Genomic DNA, 19,165 nt, shown 5'->3' on the forward strand with positions numbered 1-19,165 from the left:
AGCAGTGTCTTCACACAAAGAAAAACAACAGTGTACCTACAGGTCTATTATATATTTGAAGTGTATTTGTCATTGCACTGATTATAATGATTGAATTTGGCCACCACGAAGACAGCAGAATGGAAGTGAAGATTGACAGCAGGTTGGCAGGAAGTTAATATGGTATTCACTGTTCGTGTGTTTTTATTGAGGATATCGGGCCTTTTTGAGTTTGATATATCCCTATTGGGGCTTGTATAATCCATATATGTTCTCATTTACCGTTCCCATTCTTAGAGCATTTACCGATCTCCCCCCCATGCCCTTTAATTGCACTGTATTATAGTGATAAGTAGAGATGCCATGTGATTCATGAGGGAAGGAACACAATGTTGATCCACTGTCTTCACCATTCTGAGTAAAGAATAGAATGCATTACTTATTTTTGGAACTTGAAGGGTTCCCTCCAGAGAAAAATCTGTTGCCAGCAATGCTTAATTTGGTCCTAGAGAAGTGGTGGAACTCACCCCCCCCCCCTCTGCACTTATTTCATAAAGAGACTGCATGCACTGTAGGCGCACGACACAAAAAGGGGGCATTGTCTCAAAAAGAAAGGGGAGTGATCACGCAATATTATCCCCAATTTAAATTACACTGCACAGTAGCACAATCTTATTCACATTACACCACATAGTAGTGTCCCTTATTCATGTTATGACACACAGTAGTGCCCCTTATACACAATGACGACAGTAGTAGTGCCACTAATACACATAATGCCCACAGCAGTAGTGCCTCTTATACAATGCCGACAGAAGTAGTGCCCCTTATACAATGCCCACTGTATTGGTTGTGTCCTTTATGCAGAACCCTTAAATAGTGGTGCCCCTTATGCAGTGCCCATTTTGCCCCCAGGAGTGATAGCCCCTTATGCAGTGCCCTCTATGCAATTCCCCCTTAGTAGTGTCCCCAGTAGTAATGCCCGCTGCAATAGTGCCACCAGTAGTAGTGCCCCCAGTGGTAATGCCCCCTGTAGTAGTGCACCCAGTAGTAGTGCACCCAGTAGTATTATCCCCTGTAGTAGTGCCCCCAGTGGTAATGCCCCCTGTAGTAGTGCCCCTTACACACACCCCCCACAATACTTATCTTAAGCCCAGCTCCTGCATCCGACTGCTGACAACCCTCTGTCCGCCCGCTGCTCTGAACTATGGGAGAGACGTCATGACGTCTCTCCCATAGTGCACTCTGTGACAGCCAGAAGCCGGAGCTCAGTAGTGAGCTCCTGCCTCCTGCTGCTGCGGTGGGGAAGGAGCCGGGCGCTCACTGGTAACAAAAGCAAAAAAAAGCAATCTGGACAAACCATGGTGCAATAGTCGAGCTGCAAATATTTTTTTTCATACAGGGCAAAAACTGATGGATCTGATTTTGCATGTACTGTAGCCTTCAGATCACAGATAGCTTTATCTTTACATTGCAATTTAGATTTGAGCACAATTTACTCACCGCCCGGTACCCCCCCATTTATTTATTTCCAGGTTGAATTTACCCCCAATGAATTTTACAGATGACGTCGGGACAAAGACAGATCTTGTTTCTGCAAACCCAAGTATCCTTATAAAGAGGTAAGTGTGCTAGGTTTCTCCTTCTACATACAATGTACAAAACTGTATTTTATCATTAGTTGACATTACGTATTCTGTATTAGTTAAAATGTGGATGTTTTTTGAAGTCCTGTATTATACATTTAAGGGGGGTATTCAATCAGCCGTGATAACGCATTCTGTAATCGTGGATAATGTAATCGTATCTATTTCCTAACATATCCACTTATCGCAGCCTGCAGGCTCCCATTTATCGCATCTATCCTATTCCAAAATGGTGATAATAGAATTCGGCCGATAACTTTAGCCGGCAAAAGCAGAGATAAGTATAGAAGAAAATGGGGAAATCTGCCTGTCCCTCCCAAAAAGCCAAAATAATATAGGAAAACCTTCTAGAAGTCTATTAGTGGCCATAATAAAGCTATTTGGTGTCATTAAATCAGGTCAAATGACTGTTAAATGTGGAAAAAATGTTAGAAAGCTATTTTTTTCTGCAAAATAATTGCTAAATTTGGGGTACATAAAAAAGGGTACAAGTATATATTTGTGTCATTTTAGAGGAAACAGACTAAATACTCCAATCTGCAAGCCTAAAACCATTTTTCCCACTCATAAAGCCCCCCAATGTACCTGTCCCATACCTTGTACCCCAATTTCCATCACATTGCATTTTTTGACCTCAAAAATGACATGTAATTATTGTCTAATTAAAAAATAATAAAAAATTCTAAGTGCCTAATTAGTCATTCAGGGGGCAGTCCCAGGGGTTCTAAATCCTCTACCCAAAAGCTGCTGCTCCTCTATGAAAAGACCCTGGATGCTAGAGCAGTATTTTCAGCCTTTACCCAAAGATGAATGTAGAGCTCATCTATGCACTTCCTCACCACTGATTAGACAACATAGTCATCTTTACTAATACCTCTGATGACCAACAAAGTCATAAACAGTAGGGCTGACATGGATCTCAGGAGAACGGTGCTTAGCATGTAGGAGAATTGGTTAGGCCAATAGTACGGAAGACAGAGTAAATATAAGATGGGCCATGACCCAGAGCCTTCTCCTATGTTTCCTAGGCAGAGAAGCTGCTACAGATGTTTTTCCTTTGACTGCAGCACTGAAGCCCAACCTCTGATATATCTCACAACAAACAGCTGGACTTGTGAGAGGTATTGGAGCAATAAATATCTTTACTTTAAGGGACTTGTGTCACTGGTGTAAAACATCTGTACATGATGTGTTAAGGTGCACACTCTAATCCATTCTATTACTGTCAAAGGCTGAGCCTACAGTAGCATCCAGCCCCAGTGTTCTGACAACTGCTCCTCAGCCCTGATCCAAAGTAGGGTTCCAGGAAGTTTTAGCCAGAAAAACCAGCAAGGAACTTCTGCTACAGGGTCACACTCCCCAGAAGTGTAATTAGTTCCAGGTCCAAGTGGGTTGCAGTGATACCCTTCTGCGACTGAGGACCTCAAGCTTATGAACAAGTGACTCTTGCAGTTGTTGAGTGGCGGGCTTAGCCTACTAATGGCAGCAGTATTGGTCACTGACATCCACAAAGGTGGCAAATGATCATGGTGGCAGAATAAGCCCATCCCTTAAAATACTGTAATAAAATAATTTTTATTAAGCAAACAAAATTAATTGACATTGTGTTTCAACTACTTTGCTAAAGTATATGAATAAAGAGGGTTCACCCAAATAGGATCCAATGAAACCACCCAATGATCCATGGTTTTCTTTTTTTTCCCCAAGTTCTGTTGCAGTACAGTACAGCTGGTAATTTTTCTCTAGAATATACCCTTTATACTGCGCTTAGTTCTTGCAAACACATTAGAATTATTAGAACCATTTGTAGCCTAGACCTAAAATAATGTCTTCTAAATGTACTGTACCATGAGAACAATAAATATGGTGACTAATATGGTTAACGATGCACTCTATCGGCTTTCCACCTGCCTGTTGACGGCTGCACTTACTGAAATTTAGCCCTGGTTCCCCTGTGGATGTTGAAACCCAACATAGGTCAGCTGATGTCTCTTGCAAACACGCACATCACTTTAATGTTTGTGGAGAAGCTGCGATCCAAAGTACATAATGCAGTGTCTTCATCTCAGACCACGCTACTGAGGAAAAGCAAATAGTTCAGTTGGGTGTGGCAGAAATATATACAATGACTATAGGAATGGGAAATGCCGCAATTAATGCACCACCGTAAATAACTCAGTGCAATTTAGTCTCAACAACACTTTCCTTAGTTCACCCTGGGTGTAGCCTACTGTAGATTTAACTCCATAAGACCTACCTACTGCAAGTAATATTCTCATTATAGACTGAGTTATATTTCCTAATTTACCTACAGTATCTCGAATTAACATTTGGTCCCTTTGCTTCAGAAGCTCTCAAATAACAAGGCTCTGGGAACTTATATTTACTCACCTAGGATGCAAAATATTAAACAGCTGAACCTGCAATAGCTACAGTAACAGGGGTTAGTGGGGGGTTAGGTTTAGGCGCTAACCGGAGAGGTTAGGGTTAGGCTGCGGTAAGGGAGGGTTATGGCAGGGGAGTTAGAAGCCTTAACTCACACCTGTCTTCGACATTGGGATGCCGGCAGCGGTATTCTGACCACCGGCATCCTATCCACCGGGATATAATACCCAACCCAAGTACATAGTTGAACCCAATTGAATGCTTTCAACATGAATCCATTTTGCCCCTGAGGCTTTTCACACCCATAATAAGATACTTTTTTTTTTTGTCTGGTCACATTCCAACATCAAATAAGTGTGTCCCTGAGTTTAATGATGCTAAGCTTGGGAAGTCCACCCCCCCAACCCCGCCCATCCCTGAACTTTATAATTACTTGTCTAGAGTAGGAGACTTAGTCTCCAGTGACCACAATGATCTCCAGAAAATAACTACTAAATGGGTGCTCTTTAAATCATTTAATAGGTTACAGGATGTGAGTGATAGACCACTGTTAGGTACCGTGAAGTAAGCTATTCAACGTTGGTGGTGTCATTTTGCAGTAGTACAATGTGTGGACAGGTACAGTATATACTGAGGATGAGTTTCACTTATCCTCAGCACTTAAAGAGTTCAGTATTTCCAAGAAACACTGATGTACACTGATGCCTTGGGATCTTGAATTTATTAAATCACCTTCTTGTTCTGAGCTGCCTCAGAACCTAATTGTCATCTAATGATACCTGGACCACCAGCTGGACCTGTTTTGGAATCTAAGTATATTAGGCACAGTAAAATATTGTTCATTGTCTTCTATAGGTTTGGCAGTCTGCGAGAGAAGAGGAAGCCATTTATAAACATGATGCGGGCATATGACTCTGCCCTTGTTCTCCTGCCAGCTTTCTCATACTCCATGAACACTGACGTCTCCCTCAGGACGCTCTACACTCTAGAAGACTTTGACATGAGCAGCAGAGTTGTCTTCTTCAACCCACACTACATTGCGAACCTGACGCTTCACTGGAAGAACATGAAGCTCAAGTTCAGACGGATGTCATCCGGGCTTATGTTAGCGAGCGCTGCCATTGAGATTTGCGAGAAAGTGACACTCTATGGATTCTGGCCATTTTCTCAAGATCTTACTGGTACCTTCATCCCTCACCACTACTATGATAACGTTCTCCCTAAGAAAGGAGTCCACTCTATGCCAGATGAATTCTACCGATACGTACAGATGCACAGTAAAGGATCTCTACAACTGAAACTGGGACCATGTTAAAGACTACTGTAATTATGTATCATCACTTGGGTCAGTTTATCACACTCACATGAAGAGAAAGACTAACACGTGAAGTTAGATGGCAACATTCTCAGACACAGGAAGGGGAGTATATTATATATTTTAATTTAAAGGACTACTACTGCTTGGTTGTAAGCATAATAAATTCTATTTCCTTACATTTTCCACACTCTCACTTCTGAATTTCCAATGGATATTATAACTGTTAGAATTCTACATCTGTGGCCTTTTAAGTTAAAGTGTGAAAAATAATATTTGACCTGAGGTATAAATATAGACACCAAACTGTGTTACTGAAACTATTGTTGAACAAAAGTTTATCAATGCGAAATCCCACTGTAGAAATATAAAACAATATAGGTGCATCAATCAATCAATCAATCAATCAATCAATTAATCAATCGTTTGTTTACAATTCATTAATTCATGTAATTGCATTTTTAGAACAGCTCCAGAATACAATCAACACTTCCCTTAGGTTCTTTGAGGCATTTCTTCTCTTCCGTCTTGGCAATTGAATACATAAGAATATGAAAAACAGAAAACACATAGAAAAAATGAAAACACACACTCTAAGTACTAAACACCGCTAAGCTGAATAATGATAACAAACTCTACAATTTAACCTAGAGTAAAATTGAGGCGCTTGACAAATTTTTGGCCATAAATATGGGCCAACCAACCACAACCAGGTGACCCTATCTGGTGGGTCCCTAACATTCCTAAGGTTCAAGTATAGAGCATGGGAAATCCCCCACTCCCCCAGGTCAGCACAAGCGCACCATCCCAAGGCATCACACTAGTGAGAGGTAGCAGTTGAATTGTTAAAAGGTTTAACATTAGTAAGAAGCAGCAGCTGTGTGTTGGTGATGGTGCGCTGATGGTGGAATCTAATGGAGCACCACTATTACATCATGTACAGACTCTAAAAGTCTCAGTCATCGCACATGTTTATGTAAAGGCATTTACAAAATGCCGCAGGCGGGTGACCGCCAATAGATACTGCTGTCTGCGCTAATGCTTCAACCTCTGAACCTGTCCCTTGTTGTGAAGAATAAAACAGGGACATGTCTCTCGGATCTCCACAGATCAGCACCAAGCAGGAAATCTTCTCATCCTTCCAAATAGGCTTTTATGAAATAGATACCAGAATTGTCAAAGACCCCTTGATTTACAAATGGGAAGTAAAAGTGGGAGAAGGGCCGTCTTAACAGCATTGTAGTCCCTGAGCAAAGCAATGCATTTGGGCCCCTGAACATCCAGTGATTTGCTGTTGGCACTCTGATTGCTGCACAGCTTTAGCATTCCTCCAATCAGCAAGCTGAGAGCCATGCAGTGTCTTGCAGCAGACTGGAGGAAGGTAGAGGCGCTCATGAGAAACACACACCAAAATATCACAGGTTCAGTATCAGCCAAGGAATAATGCAGAAAATATAAAATATATATATTTATTAATAGTGATATAAAAATACTATTTCATAATGGATATTCACAATTGATATTCCTTATGATTTTAGCATGATATATAAGAAACAAAAGTTTAAAAATTACATGAATTTATCTGAATCTTAATAGTATATTAATATACTTGAGAAATCACTGAACTATACGATTCAAGAAATGTGTATCAGAATGTTGCAGTCTCTTATAGAAACACTGTTGCCACAGCTGTTAAACGTGATTCCTGAATGTGTCACATTGACTGCACGTATTAGTGATAGTCAGCATAAATTGATATGTGAAATACCTCTCCACAAGGGCTGGTGAACCCGAGCGTCCCCGGGTAAGTCCAAAAGTTGCCCAGTAGATAAAGAAGCTGGAGGGTACGTAGAATATCTGAATCTGTCGGCCGGCTGCACGGCTTGTTTGATTACCCTGCTTGTTTCACCTTGCAAGTGCTGTGCAGGTAAATTGTGAGCGGCAGATGTATAGCTGCTGGATCGGGTGGTATCTTAAGCCCGGGTATATGTGTGCGTTCCTTCCGAGCTACCTGGACGTGCACCGTCCGCCGGTAAAGACCGAGGTGGAGAACGCTGGAGATGATTGCCGTAGCCGTGCGGCGTCTGCAGCTGATCGTGTGGCCACGTAGAAAGCCGTCCGCGGCTGCTGTTGGTGAAGCCGGATGAAATGGCTGTGGCCTGAATGCGTCCTGAATACAGGTGTTTAGTGATTTGCAAAGAGGGGAGGAGTCCTGGCGCGTTTCGTCACGTGACCCGTGACTTTTTCAAAGAAAAAGTCACGGGTCACGTGACGAAACGCGCCAGGACTCCTCCCCTCTTTGCAAATCACTGAACACCTGTATTCAGGACGCATTCAGGCCACAGCCATTTCATCCGGCTTCACCAACAGCAGCCGCGGACGGCTTTCTACGTGGCCACACGATCAGCTGCAGACGCCGCACGGCTACGGCAATCATCTCCAGCGTTCTCCACCTCGGTCTTTACCGGCGGACGGTGCACGTCCAGGTAGCTCGGAAGGAACGCACACATATACCCGGGCTTAAGATACCACCCGATCCAGCAGCTATACATCTGCCGCTCACAATTTACCTGCACAGCACTTGCAAGGTGAAACAAGCAGGGTAATCAAACAAGCCGTGCAGCCGGCCGACAGATTCAGATATTCTACGTACCCTCCAGCTTCTTTATCTACTGGGCAACTTTTGGACTTACCCGGGGACGCTCGGGTTCACCAGCCCTTGTGGAGAGGTATTTCACATATCAATTTATGCTGACTATCACTAATACGTGCAGTCAATGTGACACATTCAGGAATCACGTTTAACAGCTGTGGCAACAGTGTTTCTATAAGAGACTGCAACATTCTGATACACATTTCTTGAATCGTATAGTTCAGTGATTTCTCAAGTATATTAATATACTATTAAGATTCAGATAAATTCATGTAATTTTTAAACTTTTGTTTCTTATATATCATGCTAAAATCATAAGGAATATCAATTGTGAATATCCATTATGAAATAGTATTTTTATATCACTATTAATAAATATATATATATTTTATATTTTCTGCATTATTCCTTGGCTGATACTGAACCTGTGATATTTTGGTGTGTGTTTCTCATGAGCGCCTCTATTTTCATTCTATAATTTGATTAACCACACAGGAGTACTGCACATCTCCTTATAGTGGCGTACGTGTTTTCCCACGCCATAAGATCCAGGTTCAATTTATATTTATTTATAATAGATCATTACATACAGGCGCAGCAAAAGAGTTTTTTCTTTTTGTTTGGAGGAAGGTAGAGATTGCAGCACTCTGATTGGTGGATAGCTCCAGTCATCCACCAATCAGCGTGCTGACAACTATTCGCTGCCTGGCTGCAGGCTTGAGGCAGATATAGAATGCTGCACTCTGATTGGTGTATAGCTCCAGCCATCCACCAATCAGCGTGCTGACAACTATTTGTTGCCTGGCTGCAGGCTTGAGGCAGGAAAGAATGCTGCACTCTGATTGGTGTATAGCTCTAGCCATCCTCCTGTCAGCAAGTTGGGATGCATTCTATACCTGCCTCCCATGAAGCTCCGGAGGTACCATATTGGGAGGCAGATGCCTTCTGGTCCATCCTATGCCTGCTGGGAAATCCCTAGAATTCTAGGGACCTGGGCACCTGCCCAGTGCCCCTATATGTTAAGATGACCCTAAGTGTGAAGGGCTTAGGTATCCCAACTATATGTGAATGCAATGTGACAATGACGTGACAAATATGTGACCCCCAGATGCCATTGCAGTGACAAAAACAAAACGATATAAAATTTTAAGTTCAGGAAAACATTATCTCTGCAACATCCATAGATATTCTTTATATTTATTGCAATAGTTAAACACTCATGTCATGTATTATTGGTTGCATAGATAGAATCCCTTTATTATTTCCACACTGAGCACAATGGGTAATATCTAATCTATGGATATTGAGCATTACTGTATAAATTCTACATAAAGTATCTGAATCTGTAACATTATAAAGATACAGTATATACACAGTAGCTTTAGTGGAAACATGGAAACTTTGTGTCAGTACTTGTACATTAAACCTAAGTATTGTGGCTCACAGTATGTGTCTAATGCAACAAATGCTGAACTTCGGCCCCCTCTAGTGGACATACAGTACTATGCATTATTTCATCTTTCCACTGTATGTTTAAACTATAAATTGTAACCTACAGTATAAGAAATAATGTCAAAATACAGCTTCACACTAGACAACGTTCAACCGTGTCTTTATTTTAGTGTTAACATAACATTTTTGTCACCACGTCATACACGTGCTGTATAGGAGATACATACTGTATACAGAGAAAGAGGTGTGCTGTACAATGTATTATGCATTGTGAGATATAATTATATCATTCATTGTGACTATGTATATTGATTACAGTATGTTGTGTTTAGTAGATATCGTGTTATGCTGTATGTCTGAATAGAACGTTGTTTTCTACTAACATTCATTTAAATGTTGCACCAGCACATTACAGTACCATGCACTTTGTATTGGGGGCACCGAATTTGAGGGGATGCAAGTTGTCCCCCTCCCCAGCACTGGGGCATCATCTCCTAGTCACCGGCATACATACAGCATGTGCCCACTCCCAGCATCACTGCTGCAGCCTGTGTGGGCACCGGCGCTCAGTCTCTCTTGGGCTGTGGAAACCTTGGGCAAGTTTTGTAGTGTCCCAGCCAGTCAGCAAGCTGGGACTTCTATACCGGGCTCTGCATGGCCCCGCCCATCACGGATCTCTTCTACATTACTGGCTTGCTCTGGGTGACGAGGACAGATATCATCTTAGAGAGCTTCAACTGCATCCAAGGTTCATATGTCTCCTGTTTAAACTGATATTTTCATGAAACTTATATAAACTGTAAATATGCTAATAACCTGCCGTAGAGACTTAATAGTGGAAAACATTTCTACCATAGAGACTTAATAGTGGAAAACATTTCCTTGCTTATATTTTACAAGGCTGTTAAGGCTAACAGCAGAAAAAAAGTTTTTTTGGCGCTGAGCAGAACTGTGTATGTTTACACCCTGGGATTAGCTGCCACCTGGTGAGGAGGTAGCCAGCCTCCTCAAACGACAAGACAAATACAGAAAAATACCAGGTCAGCGCTTAATACCAATGATTTACCCAAGAGTATATAAAACACTTTAATAAACAAAACTAAAAAAACATATACACAATTAAAAAATTGTTTGACCAAAGCATGATAGTCATACAAAACTGAGGTATATAATACCTCTAAATTAGCAATAGTATACACTAATTGTAAACAGTAGAAGGCAGTCGCAAAACCTTAAAAAGGAAAGACCCTGAATTTGATTTTATCCGTATTTAAATAATAGCCCACAATATAAGCACAGATGAATCCTACAAGACCATACGTATAGGTGTCCTCAATTGGTATGGGTTTGATCACAGCTGGAGAGTGTTCAGCAATTGAATAGTCCACTGAATAAATAGTCGGTGCAGAAATATAAAGTTATATAATGACTGCTACTCACAGTGTGTATAGAATTGTCCTTGCTGCACCACTGTTGTTGTATAGAGCCGCTCTATATCACCCCCTGCACGGGTGAGACATCCGTCAGCGACACGGTCCGTCAGCAGCACAATCAGGCAGGGAACCGCTCTCCACCGCACGGCACAATGTAAATACACTGGTCCGCCGTACAGCACACACGGCACAATTAAAGTGGTGCTCAGCAGGGCAGGATGTGAGGAGTTCCCAGTGCAGTGGAGGAAAGTAGATGGTGCAGTCTCGTTATAGATGAGCAATTGCCGGCAAATGCTATGAAACAATCAGCTGCTGTGAAAAGAAGACTTTGTTCTTGTGGGCAATGTGGGTGTTAGCGACCCCTTCTCTCTGTACCCTCAACGCGTTTCTCCGCACCACAGGCGGCTTCTTCAAGAGGCAGAGTGTTCAGGCAAACAGACTGTAACAGTGTTATAGAGTATAATCTGCAGCTGTCGGAATAAGAACATTGCACGGCTTACAGTATATGTCATTAAATTTAATTGCTAAACAAACTGTATTTCTAAAGCGTGCCAGCTTTCCTGGTTATGTTTTTAGGGAAGAAACCCCACGTCATTTTTAAATTTTGTCTAACTCTTCTTAACATTCACAGACAGAAGCATGTACGCAGGACTGCCATCAGAAATTCTGGGGCCCAGGACTCACAAAATGGGCAGCCCCCCAACCCCAAAAAATAAATAAATAAACATAAAAAATAATTATATATATATATATATATATATATATATATGACAAGAATTACTCTCCCACTGCGATATTTCAAATAAAACACTAAAATTTATTAATTATATGGCAGCCTGTATCCTCTAAGTTCCCTGTTAGGAGGAACTAAATGTGTGAAAATATGAAACAAAATAGAGGAGATGGCGCCAAGGGAGTTATATCAACGCCTACCTAAAAACGGACCCTTACAGTACTCTCCGGATAAATTACGTCAGATAACAAATACTAACATAAAAATTTATTAAAACAACATATAAACCCGACACAAATGTTCATAAGTATACAGAGTTGATACATTTACATTTGTCACACAATTTGAACAATCAGTTTGTAGTGATGAGGAAAAAGCGTAGATATATCACTAAGATTTCCTCCTTCTCCTTATTGTAGATTCGGACGTAACATCATATAATAGATAGCAGTGCAGTAGTGCAGTGCTGATAGCCAAGTCTCTGTATAATCAGAGACTTGGCTGTCAGCACTGCACTACTGGAGGGTCTACCACGTGTTCTAAATTGGTTAGACATTATACCCATTTGAATTGCCTTCACTCCTGAGTCTCTGAGTGTCAGGTTCAAGCTGCTGACCGATGAGGTTCCTTATGCTTGTGAACGAGTTAGATTCTATACACATATGAATCTTCCCCATATTCGAATATCTGAATGTCAGACTCAAGCTGATGATATATGAGGTATGGTCCTCGCTGTATCAATCAAGTTCCATTGAAATATTGAAACGTTGTTCATACATCTTTGAATGACCTTTTATGTGCTGACAATATGTTCTGAAATGAAGAGATTATACCCCTGATGAAGTCTTGGAACAAGACAAAACACGTTGGGGTTATTTATCTATCTATTATCTGATGTTACCTCCGAATCTACAATAAGGAGAAGGAGGAAATCGTAGTGATATATCTATGCTTCTTCCTCATCACTACAAACTGATTGTTCAAATTGTGCGACAAATGTAAATGTATCAACTCTGTATACTTATGAACATTTGTGTCGGGTTTATATGTTGTTTTAATAAATTTTTATGTTAGTATTTGTTATCTGACGTAATTTATCCAGAGAGTACTGTAAGGGTCCGTTTTTAGGTAGGGCGTTGATATAACTCCCTTGGTGCCATCTCCTCTATTTCTTTTTATATATATATATATATATATATTGTAACACTGTAGGGGAACCGGACCCCGTTTCTGGGGTAGATGGCAGCTGACAGCAGCTGAGAAGTCATACAAGTCCAGTTTTTAGGGTGCAACTGGCCACAACCAGTTTTATTAAACAGAAAACAAAACAAACATCAAAAGAAAATGCCTTGCCTGTCCGGCACTAACTAAACACAAGACGTCCGTAACTGTCTCTAAACAAAAAAACACAGAGTTTTCCAGTCAACACTGTTTGGCTCACTTGTATAATGAAGCGTGTTTCTCTCACAGAGATCCTGCAGTCTTCCCAGGCAGTCTGCACACACTAATCAGGCTAGCAGCCCTATAACCCACTTACACAGCTGAAACCCTGATTAGCCCTCTGTGAGGCCAAAGACCCAAACTGGGCCCAATGTCTGGAACTTGCCCTATCTCTCTTTCAGGGCCCTTATCCAGCTTTTCCAATAAACTAAGGAGGTTCTGACAAAACAAAACATTTTCCTAATACATGTAAGACAAGAACCTGGGACAAACATATCTGCCCTCAAACACTATTCCAGTGTTCTTGTCACAATATATATATAAATAAAAACATACAAAATAAATATACACACACACACACACACACACACACACACACACACTTTCTCTCTCCCACTCACTCTCCCTCAACTTACCTATCAGAGGCTGACCGGAGCTGTAACAGCCTGGTCACATGTAGCTCCACCCCCTCTGTTCATGTAGCCCCGCCCCCTTTTCACGACAAGATCTGGCACTGTCACAAAGGGGGGAGAGAATGCTGCAAGCTTCCATTGAAAAGTCTCTGCCAAAATGGCCGCAGACTCAGTGGAGACAGTTATTAAAGATACTAGAGGAGCCTCCTCTAGTATCTTTAAGAACTGTCTCCTCTGAGGCGGCGGCCATTTTTGGAGGGACGTTAACAATAGAAGCTTGCAGCGTCCTCTCCCCCTCCTTTGACAATACCAGAACTCGGTAATGAAAAGTGGGCGCAGCATCGGTGGCATGAGTAGTCCGGGACCTCTCTACTCTGTTAGAGAGGCCGGGCCCGGGACATCTGTGCCCGCAGCACCCCCCTGATGGAGGGCCTGCATGTATGGATCTCACTGATCTGAGCTGGTCTATTTTTGTGGAGGGGAGATTTTGTTAATGTTTACAACTCGTACCTAAGTATGCAGGCTTTGCAATTGCTGGTTGCAGAATAGCAGGAAACATGCGAGTTTATGTGTCCCCGCATCCTATTACATTGTGCGAGTTCTAAAAAAGTGCAAGGTTAGCGTTAAACTCACACTTGAAGAACTCGCACCCTTATTACATTTGGCTGCATGTGTCTCTATCACTGCTTACTCTGTGCACACGCAACGTGGGATGCATGCGCCATGGGAGGCACACCGTGGGGCGAATGCAATGTGCATCTTTTAGTGACTTAGATGTAAACGCAGTTGAAAAACATCGGCCAAATTGTGCCAAAATCCGCATTGCGTGTGAACTCAGAATCCCATAGCAGCACGAGATTAGACATTTTGTTGCAAAGGGATTGATGCCAAGGGGCCTGATTCACAGTTGTGCGCAAATGCATTCACAGCGTCGAATGTGTGGGCAGCAGCTGCGTGAAATTTTGCAAATGCCGCAGCTGCCTGGATTTGTACAGAGACGCCCACTGGCGCCTTTGCTGATACCAGCAGCTGCGAACACACACACAGCATCCGTCGCATATCAGTCTATTTTAAAAAATCTGAGTATCCCTATGGCTGCGCTGAACGGCCGCAGGAAGTAAGATGTCAGAGACGTTGCAGCTGCGTATGGATCAAAGCCTTAGGCATACCCCCAAATTGGTCGTGACACATCTGTATTATTGCCACCGCTCCCTATTACCATCTGGGAGCGCAAATCGTTAACGACATTGAGTGTACACACTGGACGAGATTGTAAAATATCTCGCTCGGATTGGCCCTTCCCAGGGTTTTGGTGTGAAAGGTGCAATAGAAGTTGGGACTAAACAGAAAGATTTTGTACAAGTAAAAAAAAAAAAATGTTCCCGTTATTTTTTTACTAAATGTTATTCGGAATAAAAGTTAAAATACAAACTCGCTGGGGGGGGTTGTTAATTGATTTTAACACCAGTAGGATGAGCAACTTCCTCTCTAAATTTCCCAGGCTTCCAGTCAGCTATGCGCATTGGGGGGAGAAAATGCTCGTATAAGCGCTTAGTAATATACAGATGGGTAATACATTCCTTATATGTCCACAATGATGTTCCTTATTCCTCTGTCTTCAGTGTGGTAGTGGAAGATGCTTCCGATCTAGTCCCAATGTATAAAACAGAGGAAAAACAAACAATGTGTAGAAATGCTTCAAGTCTGTTCTTAATGCATATAGCCCACTGGACCCACAAGACAGGGGAATTTCTTTAAGAAACTTATAGTCCGTACCCCAACTCACAATCGAGTATTATATATTGTGCATGTAGCAGTTTCTTTATCCTAGGACTCGTATACCCTTTACCACCAGGTCCCAGACTTGTAATAATATCTCCCAGAGTGTATATATAAAAATATGTGTGAGTAAGGGTACGCATCATCTTAAACAAGAGTAAAGAAACCTTTATTGAGAGTGATAATCCATGATTTAGAAGTGAGTTGGGTACGCACTCCCCTTCCTCATCTATTTCTTGTGGAGGATACACCGGGTTCTGCTATAGAAACCTTTTCACACTATTGGAGGGGTTTTGTGCTGTGAACTAGGGTACGCCCCACACACTTCCTACATTTTTGTTTGGGGTAGTAGGGGTTGACCAACATATGGTTACAAAACGTCTCCACACATTGTATGTTATTCTCTTTTTATATACCCACGTGATATTGAGAATTTTGTGAGGAATAAAAGAAGGGATTGAAGAACAGGAAGCATTTGGGCCCAAGTAAAGAAACCTTTTGAAGCTTGTCCTCTCCCTCCTCGGAAGTGAGTTGGGTACGCATTTTCTCACAAAATGCTGGGTTGATGTCCCATGTGATACTATTATTCGATATACACTCTGGGAGATATTATTACAAGTCTGGGACCTGGTGGTAAAGGGTATACGAGGCCTAGGATAAAGAAACTGCTACGTACACAATATATAATACTCGATTGTGAGTTGGGGTACGGACTATAAGTTTCTTAAAGAAATTCCCCTGTCTTGTGGGTCCAGTGGGCTATATGCATTAAGAACAGACTTGAAGGATTTCTACACATTGTTTGTTTTTCCTCTGTTTTATACATTGGGACTGGATCGGAAGCATCTTCCACTACCACACTGAAGACAGAGGAATAAGGAACATCATTGTGGACATATAAGGAATGTATTACCCATCTGTATATTACTAAGCGCTTATACGAGCATTTTCTCCCACCAATATTGTTGTATTTGTTTTGACTGGGTGTGGTGACACCCCTGAGGGGGATAATGGGGGTCATTCCGAGTTGTTTGCTCGCAAGCTGTTTTTAGCAGCTTTACACACGCTAAGCCGCCGCCTACTGGGAGTGACTCTTAGCATCTTAAAATTGCGAACGAAAGATTAGCAGAATTGCGAAAAGACTTCTCTGTGCAGTTTCTGAGTAGCTCGAGACTTACTCTGCCAGTGCGATCAGTTCAGTGCTTGTCGTTCCTGGTTTGACGTCATAAACACACCCAGCGTTCGCCCGGACACTCCTCCGTTTCTCCAGCCACTCCCGCGTTTTTCCCAGAAACGGTAGCGTTTTTTCACACACACCCATAAAACGGCCTGTTTCCGCCCAGTAACACCCACTTCCTGTCAATCACACTACGATCGCCTGAACGATGAAAAAGCCGTGAGTAAAATTCCTAACTTCATAGCAAATTTACTTTGCGCAGTCGCAGTGCGAACATTGCGCATGCGCACTAAGCGGAAAATCGCTGCGATGCGAAGAAATTTACTGAGCGAACAACTCGGAATGACCCCCTATATACGTTAAAGCTGCTTTTCTTTTGCGCACATCTCTAAGATAACTTCCCTTTGTTTTTCTGGTATGCGCATTTGGGGCCCCATAGCACAGTTAGTCAGCCCCCTTCCGCCCCACCCCACTCGACTGCAAATGGCACCCTCCCACCCTTGTGAATTGCTACGAGATCCCTTCCCCGACTACTTAAAGATCCCCCTCCCGCCCGTGGACTACCTGCAGCGGGTGGGCACTCACCAATGGGGCGCCGTTTTCTGCGGTCTGCTGCTGCCTGCAGAACTGCTGCCACATCTGTTGCTCTCTTGGCAGGCTCCATCTAGAGGATTTGGAGGTGGACGCTGAGAGGAGGAGTGGTGGACGCTGAGAGGAGGAGTGGTGCCCGTGGTCCAGTGATGTCCCTGCAGACTCGGCCACGCCTCCTCCCAGAATTAGTTAGGACTCAGGAGAGGCGGGGCCAACCGGGTGAGTAGCAGCACAGCACACTTCTAAGGTAAGAGCAGCCAGCGGGGCTCAGCAGCTAGGTGCAGGGGAAGGGCTGGGCCCCAAAGACGGCTCGGGCCCCATAGCAGCTGCATCCCCTGCACCTATGGTAGCTACACCCATGCTTCCAGTACGATGTTATCTCTGAGTAATTGGTCACCATAGACAATAGTGGATAATTGAGAATTTGCTACAATGTGAAAGAGGAACGTGATGTCACTGCTAAATATCTAACTTCTATGTTACTTCTTATAAATGAGCCCCTTCAATAATAATGACCTGTATGCTGTACGCTTACTTGGAGCTCACAAATCTCCCAGTTACACAAAACAAGTACGAGGATATAAAATATACGCTAAGCACTAGTACTGTACTAATGAGAAATGAGGATACAGTTATTCTAAGGACGGGTGTGGTATGAAAGGGCGACAGTGTCTAGGTTGACCAATATTGGTCGACAGTAACTAGGTCGACAGGGATTCTAGGGCAACAGGGTTTATAGGTCAACATGGTGTAGGTCAAAAGGTCAACATGAGTTTTTTTTTTGGGGGTGTCGTTTACTCCGTACAGTGGGCCTAATTCAGACCTGATCGCTGCTGCAAATTTGTTAGCAGTTGGGCAAAACCCCGTGCACTGCAGGTGGGGCAGATGTAACATGTGCAGAGAGAGTTAGATTTGGGTGGGTTATAGTGTTTCTGTGCAGGGTAAATACTGGCTGCTTTATTTTTACTCTGCAATTAAGATTGCAGATTGAACACCCCCCCCAAATCTAACTCTCTCTGCACATGTTACATCTGCCCCCCCCCCCCCCCCCCCTGCAGTGCACATGGTTTTGCCCATTAGCTTACAAATTTGCAGCAGCAATCAGGTCTGAATTAGGCCCAGTGACCGGGAACCCCAATTAGTGCACCGTGTTCCCTCGCATGCTTCGGGCAAGGTGACTCACTCTGCTACCGCTGCGCTCGGCACATGTTACTATTCCCAATCATAGTACATGTGGATCAATAAGTATGAAAAAGTTCAAAAAAAGAAAAAAAATTGTGAAAAACTTACGTCAACCTTTTGACCTGTCGACCTAGAGACCCTGTCGACCTAGTTACTGTTGACCAATAGTGGTCGACCTAAGTGTGGTTGACCTAGGGGGGATCCGGTCTGAAGATCGACAGTGTCTAGGTCGACAATGTTTACGTCGACCACTATAGGTCGACAGTCACTAGGTCGACATGGATGGAAGGTCGACATGGTTTATAGGTCGACATGTGCTAGGTCGACAGGTCTAAAGGTCGACATGAGTTTTTCACATTTTTTATTTTTTTTATTTTTTCATACTTAACGATCCACGTGGACTACGATTGGAATGGTAAAGTGTGCCGAGCGAAGCGGTAGCGGAGCTAAGGCACCATGCCCGAAGCATGGCGAGCGAAGCGAGCCATGCGTGGGGACGCGGTGCACTAATTAGGTTTCCCGGTCACTCTATGAAGAAAGCGACACCAAATTCCCCCCCCTCATGTCGACCTTTAGACCTGTCGACCTAGCACATGTCGACCTAGAAACCCTGTCGACCTTCCATCCATGTCGACCTAGTGACTGTCGACCTATAGTGGTCGACCTAAACATTGTTGACCTAGATACTGTCAATAAAACGGACCACACCCGACCTAGAGACCGTATACCTTAAGGACATGGTCGGTTTTTACTTTCTGTTGCTGGATGGGCTTACTCTGACACATGGCTTGTATACCACGGTGTATATACAGCTGTAGCCACATTCATCCAGCCTGCAACATGGCAACATGGCCGCTCAGGCAAACATGCCATGGGTGTAATTAAGGGCCTAATTCAGACCTGGACACTGCAGCGGCAGCAATCACACATTGAAGCCCAGTGAGGTGAGCGCACCCGCAGCAGGCACTCTCCTCGTGTGCAGACAGT

General features: G+C 43.0%; 1 protein-coding gene across 1 annotated transcript in view; it reads left to right on the top strand.

Moving 5' to 3' along the window:
• Positions 1 to 5,325, top strand: part of LOC134933979 (alpha-2,8-sialyltransferase 8E-like) — a 30,386-nt gene extending 25,061 nt beyond the window's left edge. Inside the window, exons 4-5 of the mRNA XM_063929508.1 lie at positions 1,515 to 1,601; positions 4,866 to 5,325. Of these exons, the coding sequence (XP_063785578.1) occupies positions 1,515 to 1,601; positions 4,866 to 5,325 (547 nt within the window). The remainder of the gene's footprint in view (positions 1 to 1,514; positions 1,602 to 4,865) is intronic.
• Positions 5,326 to 19,165: the final 13,840 nt, after the last annotated feature.

Source organism: Pseudophryne corroboree, chromosome 6, assembly GCF_028390025.1.
Source record: "Pseudophryne corroboree isolate aPseCor3 chromosome 6, aPseCor3.hap2, whole genome shotgun sequence".
In the NCBI taxonomy this organism is placed as follows: Eukaryota; Metazoa; Chordata; class Amphibia; order Anura; family Myobatrachidae; genus Pseudophryne; species Pseudophryne corroboree.